The sequence below is a fragment of the Galeopterus variegatus genome, unplaced genomic scaffold (genome assembly GCF_000696425.1).
Source record: "Galeopterus variegatus unplaced genomic scaffold, G_variegatus-3.0.2 Scaffold92, whole genome shotgun sequence".
NCBI lineage: Eukaryota > Metazoa > Chordata > Mammalia > Dermoptera > Cynocephalidae > Galeopterus > Galeopterus variegatus.
The window spans coordinates 116,063-127,524 of NW_007726203.1; the positions used below are offsets into that span (position 1 = coordinate 116,063).

Below are 11,462 nucleotides of genomic sequence, written 5' to 3' on the forward strand. Positions count from 1 at the left end.
CCCGCGCCGGCCACGCCCCCGCCAGCTGCAGACAACCGCCCCTCGGCCCGCAGGGACACGCCCGAGCCACCTCGGTCCGGCAGGTGCACGGGTGGGCACGGCCGCGGGGCCACCGGGGTCGGGAGCGACGGGGACCAGCGCGGGCTGCTCTAAACTTAAACTGGTGTACGTTATGTGGATGAATTGTGTAACATGTGAACTATACGAGTATCTTAGAAGAAGTGCTTTCTAAACAACGAACCCAAGAGGCTCTCAGTTGAGGACGCGTAGGCATGCACAGGGGCCGGCGGCTCAGCGAGCCTTCAGAAGAAGGGCCCCGTCAGCGGCCCTGGGGAGGGAGGACGTCTCAGGAGGTAGAACCCAGGGGCTAGAGTACATTATTTCATAAATATATACACAAGAGACATTTTCAGCACCACACTCTCCCGAGTAAGCCACGGGCCGGCCCTACACAAGAGACATTTTAAATGCAAAGTAAAACAACGAAGCACTCGTCCGTCCAGCTGGCAGATGGGTACATGGAGATTTTCTGTTTTCTACGGGATGCTGGTGACGTGCAGCAAGACAAGCCTGGAAAGAAAGATGGCTGGAAGAGCACACGGTCCTGACCTTTACGGAAAATGAAATCAGATGCAGACTGAAGATTTATGAAGGAAGATAATCATCACGGTTATTTAGGAAAAACTTGAGACCACCTAACAGTCCAGTAGGTGAAAAACGGTTAAATTCTGAGTGCTATGCCACGACTTGATAACAATGTTTCCCAAGAACTTTTAGTAAGATAAAAAAATGCAAGATAAAACATTCCAAACATTTGTTCCAAGTAAGTAACTTAATTTTGAAATAATAATAATACGGTAAAATAACAAAAGTATCACTCATTGGCAGGATGAATGACCTCATGTGTTCACATTTTCTAAATGAATCATTACCTCTACAAACATTACATTTAATCCGCTAAATTAAAAGGATGAAAATCAAGAACACAATATTTTCAAAGTAAACCAAGCAGGATGATGAAGCAGGTAAGGACAGGGCCTATAAAGTCTTCAGAGGAGGAATAAACAGATCTTCAAGACTGCTACGGTTTAGAGAATGAAAAAGAAGTCTTTGCCAACCACAGGGTCTCCAGCTTCGAGGGATACGGAACAAAGAAGAACTTGGGGGGAGATGAACTCCATTTTGGATGTGTTTGAGCAACCTGTGAGACAGTCCAGTAGAGAGATCTAGAGAGCCATCTGGAGCTCAAAAACAGAAGTTAGGGACTCAGGGTCAAGGCATTTGGGGATCTTTGCTGTAGAGGTGTGAGCAAAGAGCCTGCTGTTGCCCCTCACCCAGGAGGCATCATCCTCGAAGACATCAAAGAAAACTGATAGGGGCCGAGCCCGTGGCGCACTCGGGAGAGTGCGGCGCTGGGAGCACAGCAGCACTCCCGCCGCGAGTTCGGATCCTATATAGGGATGACCAGTGCATTCACTGGCTGAGCGCGGTGCGGCCAGTCTCAAAAAGAAAAAAAAAGAAAGAAAGAAAGAAAGAAAACTGATAGGCCATAAGGATCGAAAATGTCATTTTTCATGCTTTTGAAGAATGTTCTTTAAAGGGTGGGGTAATATCAGACTTAAATAAAACCAGAATTCTGTGAATCTAGAAGTGTTTCATTGGGGGAGGGGAGGAACATACAGCACTGCCAGGAATTGCAAGATAGTTCATCGGATTAGAAGCAACCATTTAACCTCTCATTCCTTGAAAGGGTTTTTATTGCAAAACTTTCCCCTCCTCTGCCCAACAGTTTACCATCTCAAGAATCACTGTGACTGCTTCTGTCCTCTCCCTCTTGCATGTTTACTGGGCACTTACCAGGGGAAGCACTCTGGGAAAGATAAAAGCTACAGCCCAGTTAGGGAAATAAGGCAAACACACTGCACCAACAGTTACACAGCAAAAGGATTTCGTAACTGTTCGCCTCTCAACCTGCTCTGTTGTCAATCCTTGAAAACTCCAGGTGTGGGGAAGGTCTGCCCATTGTCCCCAGCTGGCCTGGAGTTCTCCTCTGGCTCGTGACAAAAGTTATCCATGTCACTGGCACGAAGTCACCAACAGGAAAAACCGTCACCAATAGCCACCTTGGAGGCACTCAGACTCTGCTGCATGTGGTGTGATGTTTCACCAAAAACGATGCTACTATCCCATTTGTCTTTTTTTTTTTTTTTCCTTTTTTGTCTTTTTTACTGACCAGCAACGGGATCGCAACCCTTGGTGTTGCACCCGCACCACGCTCAACCAGTGAGCGGGAACCGGTCTCCACATGGGATCCGAACCCTCGGCGGGAGCGCCTCCGCGCTCCCAAGCGGCGCACTCTCCAGTACGCCACTGGGCCAGCCCCCATTTGTGTCTTTGAAAAAACTACTTATATATGCACGGAAACAACTTGGAAAGGTAAAATAACTGTTCACGGTGATGTCCTCTAGGTGGTGTACAGGATTATCAGTATCTAATCTCTTCCTTTTGCTTATTTTAGTGTCACACTCCTCCAGAAAAAAAATGTTGCTTTTGTCACATGAAAATTACTTTTAATTAGCACAAAAGTCCTTCTCATTAGTTCTCTTTGTTTTTTCTGCTGGAGCTAGTGAGAGTAAAACGGTTTGGGTTTGAATGCTGCTCAAACAAAATGGCTCACAACCAAACATGTAACAAGCACACCAGGCCAAAAAGAAGATATCTGAGTTCCTTGCTCCCATGGGAAGATGTAATAATCTGAGCTAAGATTAGGTCAATCTTTCCAAACCTCAGACTCACCATCTTTTAAAAAATAAACATACTTGTGTGCACCTCATGTCTTTCACAAGCATGACTTACCAAGGTGTGCCAGACACTTGGAGCACTTCTGCAGAGGCCCTGTAAGAAGTCAGTATTCTGCTGTACAACCAGAGTGGTCACACACCTGTTCTGCACACATCTGTGTCAGAAAAAAACCATTCAGCACCACAAATACACTAAGCATACCGGCCAGCCACCAAAATACAAAAGCAAAAAATACGCTAAGACAAAACCTTCCACTAGAAGCTTTAGGAAATAAAAGCGCTTTTATGTATCTTGTATTTGATTCAGAATTAAGCAGGTTTTTCCTAAGTAGTATTTTCAGTCCTTACAGCCTATCAGTTTTCTTTGATATCTTCAAGGAAGATGTCTCCTGGGTGAGGAATAGTAGGCATCTTTGCTTATACCTCTACAACAAAGATCCCCAAATTTCCTGATCCTGAGCCCTCAACTTCTGTGTGTGTGCGTGTGTGTGTGTAGTTTTTTGGGTTCCTTTTGGCAGCTGGCTGGCATGGGAATCAGAACCCGTGACCTCGGTGTTATAAGGCTGCACTCTAATCACCTGAGCTAACTGGCCAGTCCAACTTCTGTTTTTGAGCTCCAGACAACTCTCTAGACCTTCCTACTGGACTGTCTCACAGGTTCCTCAAACACGTCCAAATTTCATTTTAGGTAACCCAAAATAGAACCCGTAATTTGTGCAAAGAAATACTCATCACCTGTATTCCACTCAGAAAACTGTTACCTTGCTAAAAATAAAGTTTTGCAGAAAGCTGAGAAAGTTCCTTATTTCTGGTACCACTTGATAATATATTCCACAATTTACACTTAGATTTCTTTTCTCAGTTCCCACTCTGTAAAAAAAATAAATAAAAGAAATTGAAAAAGGTGACTGTTGGCCTACTAAAATGCTTTTTATTTATTTATTTTTTGGTAGAACAAATCATCATACTTTATTATTTCTTGTGAACAAAATATTTTACAGAGGACAGCATTGTCAGTATTAATATTGGAATCAGTGGAAATAACGAATATAAATCAAATTTTTAAAGGTGAAAATTTCTCAGAAATGTATGTCTTCAGGTCATTGAAAATTATCTACAAACAATTGGTCTTGGAAAAACACAATTTTTGAAGAACTCTTTCACACTGTGAGAGTGACCTAATGCGAATGAATAAAATCTATTTCTCTAGTTGAACTGGAAATAGGTATACCTCTATTGCTAAATTCTAATAATCTTCTTATTCACTTTTTAAAAATTTACATAAAGTAAAATCACCAGTGTTCTTTCGAGCTTGCTACTTTCTCAATATGTACATAGGTATCCCAATAATACTTAGAGTCTTAGTTTTTCTTTTCTTTTTTGTTAAAGTCTTAAGTATAATAATTTTATTAAGCCTTTTCTTTCAATGTTTCCTAAAGCCTCCCTTTTAAATGACTGTTTAAAATATACCATCTTTGGATTATTTTGCAATTCAGAGTTTTATTTGTGTATGTTGGTTGTTTTAAGCCACTTCACACAATGGTGCTGTAGGATGAACCTGGGAAAAAGTGATGATAAGACAGGGCATGTATGGATCACCAGTTATGTTGACAATCAGGCCCTCGAAAGGATGCAAGAGAGGACCAGTAATTATCCATCCTTGAGGCAGGATAAAAGCAGAACAAACACACATTGGATGGAAACAAACAACAACAATAAAATCATTACAGCTTTATTGACCACAGTGGTATTTAATTAGCTCTATTTTAAGACTTTTCTAAACTTAGGCCCCTCTCTCTACTCAAGGTGAAGAAAATCATTTCCTTCTTGGTAATGCATGTGTGGATCTTATCCTGGCTATGTATATATTACCACCAATGGTCTAAACCATCAAGGCCACTGCCAGCATGCTGGCACATGCTGGCTCTCCAGCCTTTTTCTCGTTCTGTAAACTGCAAAAGAACTCAGACTACCAATGGTAGTACTCCAATTCCTGAGTTATTTGTGTTCATACGTTGCTTTTGATATCTTTTATAAAGTTTAATGTTTTTCTACCTGGAACCTAGAAGACATCTATCTAACAACATATTAGCTGATAATTTCCAAAGAATTATTTCAACAGATTTAAACATTTTCTCTTTAACATAGCAAGTCAAAGTCACACTACACAAAAGTGAAGCATGTTTCCATCATCACTTCATCTGAGGATAGTAAAAACCCTTTCATTTTCATATATGTGGGGACCACCCAGCCCAAGGTCATAGCACAAACGGGCGGGAAAAATCTGTTCAGCAACTCTCTGAAGTCAGTATTCATCATGAAATGGGTATTCAGGATGATCACGCCACATGAGCAGTTCCACAAAGCGGACATTTCTGTTCAAGGCTTCAATCTCCTTCATTTCTTCTTCAGTGAGAGAAAAGTCAAAGATCTGAAAATTTTCTTTGATCCTTTCAGGATTAAAGCTTTTAGGAATGACGACCACCCCTCGCTGGATGTTGAAACGCAAAACAACTTGAGCTGTGGTCTTATTGTACTTTTTCCCGACTGAGTTTAGATATGCATCCTTTAGCAAAGGTGGAGAAGAAACATTCACCCATCTTGGATTCCTGCAGGTCCCCAAAGGGCTGTATGCAATAATGACGATGTCATGTTGTTGGCAAAATTTCAAGAGTTTTTGCTGGGTGAAATATGGGTGGCACTCAACCTGGTTGCTGACTGGCTTGTGTTTGAGTCCTGGTTTTTTCAGGATGAGCTCCAGCTGCCTGCGGTTGAAATTGGATACTCCGAGGGATTTCACCAAACCAGCATCTTTGCAGGCTTCCAAAGCCTCCCAAGTGGCACACAAATCTAAGTTGTGATATAACCATTTGCCATCCTCATCTCTAGGATATATTTCATCTCCAGGCTTAAAGGCCATGGGCATTTCAATGATGTAAAGATCCACATAATCTAGTTTGAGGGTCTTGAGTGTCCTTTCCAGAGTTGGGCGGACCCTCTCTGGGACAAGATTTGTAACCCACAGCTTTCCACAGTAGAAGATGTCCTCCCTCCGCACCTTTCCTTCTGCTATCTTCTCCCGGATGGCGTCTCCCACTTCATGCTCGTTTCCGTAGACGTAGGCCCCGTCAATGTGTCGGTACCCAGTGTCGATGGCAACCTTCACTGATGCTGCACAGCCTTCCTTAGAGGACGAGTTAGGGTCCGCGTAGGTACCAAGCCCGATGATGGGAATGCTATTTCCATCACTTAGAGGTATGCGGTGATTCACAGCACTGAGGTACATCTTGGAGAGAGAGTCTGATGTTTCAGTTTTCTAGCAATGATTCTCCTAAAATACTTTTTAACTAGATAAAAGGGAAAAAAATTAATTGTATTGTAATCATCTTAATTCCACTCTATCAAATTAAAGTTTATTTTCAAGTTGTTAGCGTGTAAAACTAACATCAACAGACGTTACTTACACACGCCATACAGTACATTATAAGGTCTGACAGTTCTGCAAGTTGTCTGTCTCAGAAAGCAAATGAACTGAAAAATAACACTAGATTACAAGTGTCACTAGAATTGCTTTGGAAACATGATTACGTTGTACGGGACATCACAAATCCAACAGCACACAGTGCAACCAAAACCTTTTCTGTGTATTTTAGGTGTCTTTTGGACGTAATCACCAGGCATCGAGTGTCAGACAGCAGCAGGTTCCGATCCACTGGCCTTCCGCTCGGCCTGCACGTGGGCCCGCGTGGCCAAGTGCATCATCCAAGTCTTTCAGTGCCGAGGACGCACGAGTCACCAGGACAGAAACGGTCAAACGCGACCTCATTCACGACGGGCGACTGCCTGTTTCCTTCCTGCTGCCCCAGCGGGCACCCCGTTAAGTTCTAGCCCCGTAGGAAGCCGGGGTTTCGGGCTCCTGTGAACCATCACCGGGCTCTGTCACCTCCTCTTCCAACACGCGTCTCAACCACCGGTCGGCGTCGCTCCCCTGCCTCAGGTAGCACCAGATGACCAGGGCCGTGAGGGAGACGCTGAGAGACGCCACTTTCCACCAGGGCCGCCGGCACTCCTTTCCCACGGAATGCCCCACCGTCCAGCGGGTCGGATTGGCCTTGCTGCAGGAAAACTGCACGGGGAGGTCGGGGTCGTCGTCCTCCTCCCTCTGGGACGCGGGCCGAGCCCGGCCACCGGGCGGCGGGTGAAGGCCTCGGGAGGCGCAGCCCGCGAGCCGCAGCGCACGGACGGCCCTGGGAGAGAGAGGGCAATGAGCGCTCCACCCACGCTGCGACGCCCGCATCGGCGCCCGCCCCCAGCCACCGCAGGCTCACCTGGCCGCCCGCTCCCGCAGGACACGTATCATCGCGACCTCCTCCACTCCGCGCCGCGGCGCGCGCTTGCATCACTTCCGTCGCACAAAACCGGAAGCCGACCGCCATACCAGGCTCCGCTAACGACTACAGAACGTGTGTCGGTTCGCGCACCGGAAGTGGCGAAGTACTCCGCGGACTCTTCCGCCGCAGGCCCCGCCCCGCAAGGGCACGTCAGAAGTGCCGTCCTCTGCCCGCTCGCGGGGGACGCGGCCGCGGGGGGCGGGGCCGTAGTGCCCTCAGACCTGGAGTGACGTTGCCCCTCGCCGTGAGCCCGGGGCACGCCCTCCCCGCGGGAAGGGGCACATCCCGGCCTCGCGTCCCCGGCAGGAGTCGGCTGTCCCGGGGCCCCGGGGCCAGTAGGCCACCGAAGGGCGTCCGGCATCGGGACAGCCCCCGTGGGAAGGTGCTTTGGGGACATGAGGCCGCACACGTGCGCGTACCTGGCTGTTCCGCACTAGGAGCTGTGATTGAGGACGTGTCATCTTCAGAACCAGCCGTGGCCAATGTCATGTGTGTTTGTACCAAATAAAAAACGTAAAACTTGGGCCGACCCTGTGGCGCACTCGGGAGAGTGCGGCGCTGGGAGCGCAGCAGCGCTCCCGCCGCGGGTTCGGATCCTATATAGGGATGGCCCCGGTGCGCTCACTGGCTGAGCGCGGTGCGGCCGTTCACAAAAAAAGGACAAAAAAAAAAAAAAAAACCCGTAAAACTTAAACTAGGTACAACCGGATTTACCCCAGGGCAGACTAGCGTGTTGAGTTACTAATCTGTGTTGTGTTCTTGATGCTGTAGGTCAACCACGGAAAATAAAAACTCCCACTCCCCTCCTTGTCTCATGGATTCTGCAAATCCCAGAAATCCTGACCTCCCTTTTCCCCGTGTGGAGTTCATTTGCTTTTGTTTTGTTCCAAAAAGCGCAAAGGGGTGGGGCCGGCCTGTGGCTCACTCACGGAGAGTGCGGTGCTGATAACATCAAGGCCACGGGTTCGGATCCCATATAGGGATGGAGGGTTTGCTCACTGGGTGAGCGTGGTGCTGACAACACCAAGTCAAGGGTTGAGATCCCCTTACCGGTCATCATTAAAAAAAAAAAAGAGCAAAGGGGTGGTGCCTAAGGGCCCTAGAGAGTGAGAAGGCAGAAGTATGGAGTGGTGGTGATGGAGGCCTGGCCTCAATGCCACACAGCAGCCCAAGGGAGCAGAGCCTCTGGTGGCAGCTGGAACTCTCAGATCCAGGGGTGGGCACACAAGCTCTCCATCCCCCCGTCCCCAGACCACAGAGAAGGACCCACTGCCCCTTACCACACAGACTCCAACAAGGAGCATTCTGTATCTACAGGACCCCCAGAAGGCACGAGGCTTGCCTCCAGCAGCGTGCAGCCATGTCTTCCTGTGGGCCTCTAGGGAAGGCCAATGGCCCTCGCAGCACGATTGTGTGGAACTGGGAAGTAGTGGCCTGAAGTAAATTTAATTTAATTTTTTTTTTTGGCTGCTGGCCGGTATGGGGATCCAAAGCCATGACCTTGGTGTTATAAGGCTGCTCTCTAACCAACTGAGCTAACCAGCCAGCCCTTAAGTAAATTTAATTTGATTTAGAACATAAAACATGTCATCTTATATGCCCAGAGTGTTGTAGAGAAATTCACACCCATTCCAATTGCAAGGTTAGTTGGAATCCTGAAAATTCCAGCTTTTGGTCTACCACTTGGTGGTTGGGAGGCGCTTCTTTCCCTCAGGGTGGCCCTAGGGTAAGTCTGATTCTGCCCTGGTTTTGTTCCAGGTCTACCTCCTGGAAGCAACAGACTCAGCCTGTCACCCTGGGGTGACAGGGACTCCGGTTTATCCACCGTGTCTTGTGTGGTAGGGTGGTCCTGGGTAAGCCCCTTCCCCTGAGCCAGAATCTGCTCTGGGGATGCCACAGAGGGGCTTGGTGATAAAATCAGGTCATGAGCCACCTTGTGGCCTGTAGCATTCCCAAGTCCAAGGTCAGCGTCTCTGCCTCTGGAGCACTCTTCCTGGGCCTGCTTCCTGGCAGGAGAAGCACCAGATTCAGGACCAGTTCTGCACCCCCAGGAACTCTTGCAGAATCGGGGCAAGGACTGCAGGTTGGAGGCGTTCTGAGTTCAGCAACACCTGGAAGTCCTCCCCACCCCGGGAGGCCCAGCTTGGGACCATGTCAGAGCTGCTGTGTCAACAGAGGCACCTGTTTATCCAGGTCCTCCTCACTGCGCTCCACCCCACCTGTTCTATCCCAGAACCGCACCTGGAATCACTGACAAACCAACCCCCCTGCAGGGACCTGGGAGCGCCCACTGTGCATGGGGGGGTTGAGCTGAAAGTGTGGGTGGAGAGGACAGGCTGGAGGGCTTCCTGGAGGAAGTGGAGATCAGAGGACCCTGACTTTAAGCATAGAGCTGTGGGCCGGCTGCTGAGTAAAGCAAGTGCAGCTGCCTAGTTGGGTACTATAGGGCAGCTGGGCACAAGCTGCCCCAGGACAACAGAGTGGGGACAAAGCTGGGAGGTGTGAATGGGGGCTGGGGCTTCACTCTGGGGGAGCCAGACTCAGGGGCTATTGAACCTCAATGACTGTCTTGGATCAGGAACAGAAATGAGGCACCTGGATTGGGCAACTTAAACCCTCGAGCCTCAGCTTCCTCAGCTATAAAATGGGCATGGCATGTCCTACTCAGGCTGCTGGGGGGACTGAAAGATGCTGTACTGGGGTGAATAGTGTCCCCCCAAATTCACGTCCACTTGGAAAACAAGGACATGAACTTAGGTGAAAATAGTCTTTGCAGATACAGTTAGCTAAGATGAGGCCATCCTGGATGACGGTGGCCCTAAGTCTAATGACTGGTGTCCTCATGAGGAGAGGACACAGACACACACAGAGGGGAGAAGGCCATGTGACCACACAGCCAGAGACTGGACTGAGACATTAACAAGCCAAGGAGCACCAAGGATTGCCAGCAACAGCAGAGGAGGGGAGGGAAGCCTGCCCCAGCATCTCCACTAGAGACATGGAGAGGGTGTGGCCCTGCTGACACCTCAATACTGGACTTCTGGCCTCTAGCACTGTGAGCAAATACATTTCCGTTGTTTTAAGTCACCCAGCTTGTGGTATTTTGCTACGGCAGCCCTAGAAAACTAATACAGATGCACAATCATAGAATCTCCCCGCTTCCTGCAGTGTGCAATCCAGAGCAAAGTCCCTCTTCCCTAATCCTCCTCAAATCACAGGACACACAACAGAATCCCATGAGTCCCTTCTGACACCTCCCACGGAGGCACCCTGGGGTCCCCATGGTGTGCATTCTGGTCCAAGTGGCCTGTGGCTAGCGGGTGTTGATGTCCCCAAACGCTCCATGTGTATTTGACCCCCCGGTGCAGTGCACTGGAGTCTCCTGGGTCTCCAGGCCCTCCCCTCTCTGGTTCTTCCAGCGCTCCCTGCTCTTGTCCATGGTCCCTTCTTCCCCCTCCCCCAGGGACATAAACCAACACCTCAGCCTTCATTATCTCAAAGCACACAGAGAAATTTCACAGAGGCCTAATGTCCCGCTAATGTGCTGCCGCCCTTGTGTGCTTAATGGCGGGGTAATTTATTGTAGCGCCACTTGAGAGCTGACATATTGGAGCTATTGATTTTCCCCAGGAAGATCAATGAGGGCTGCATGGAGACAGGCGGGTCCACTGCCCTCGGAAGGGCAGAGCCTTCTTCCTGGGGCTGAGGCCTGACAACAGGGGTGGGGGCTGGCAGGGGCAGTGGGCAGAATACTCTGCTGGGCCCCGCACTACCTGCAATGAGAGGCGGCTGGGAGCAGATGCTGGGACATATGCTCAGGTCCCAAGCCTGGCAGCCTGAATGCTTCAGCCCCCAGTCCCACACCAGGGGCCCGATGGGCGGCAGGAGGTTAGGACACCCACACTGCTCGGCCTGGCCCTGGCAAACCACCCAACACTGGGCCGGCCACGTGCAGGCAGTGATTCTGGGAAAATGTGTCTCTCCAGCAACTCAGAGTCCCCCTCAGTCTGCCTGTCCCCACCCAGCCTCAACAGAAACAAAAGCCAGAGTTCAACCTTCAAATGCCAGACTCCTGGGTCTATCTTGAACATAGTTTAGAACTTAGGAGGGCGAGAAAGGGGATAATCCATTGACCCCACCCCCACCCCAAGTCCCCAGATCTGCTTTTTAAACTGCTCTCAGGCCTGTCTCCATCCTCGCCCCTCTTCCAGCCCCTGTGCAGCCCCAACACCACTTGCTGGGACTGGTGCAAGTAGCACTCTCCTCAGTC

The 11,462-nt window shown here is 49.1% G+C and overlaps 2 protein-coding genes across 3 annotated transcripts; both read right to left on the reverse strand.

The window, feature by feature from the left end:
- Positions 1-4,967: 4,967 nt before the first annotated feature.
- Positions 4,968-6,668, reverse strand: LOC103597495 (3-oxo-5-beta-steroid 4-dehydrogenase). Of its 2 annotated transcripts, none has more exons than XM_008581356.1 (2): positions 6,476-6,668; positions 4,968-6,148 (listed from the first exon to the last, which is right to left on the reverse strand). In XM_008581356.1, exon 2 carries the CDS (start codon positions 6,085-6,087, stop codon positions 5,107-5,109), a length of 981 nt encoding a protein of 326 aa, XP_008579578.1. In that variant the 5' UTR covers positions 6,088-6,148; positions 6,476-6,668; the 3' UTR covers positions 4,968-5,106. The 2 variants fall into 2 exon arrangements, with proteins under 2 accessions (XP_008579578.1, XP_008579568.1); XM_008581346.1 differs by having other exon boundaries at positions 6,266-6,668.
- On the reverse strand, positions 6,662-7,161 carry LOC103598024 (chromosome unknown open reading frame, human C16orf91). Its single transcript, XM_008581937.1, has 2 exons — positions 7,130-7,161; positions 6,662-7,048 (listed from the first exon to the last, which is right to left on the reverse strand). The coding sequence occupies exons 1-2, from the start codon at positions 7,159-7,161 to the stop codon at positions 6,679-6,681; spliced, it is 402 nt and encodes a 133-aa protein (XP_008580159.1). The 3' UTR covers positions 6,662-6,678.
- Between the last annotated feature and the right edge of the window lie 4,301 nt (positions 7,162-11,462).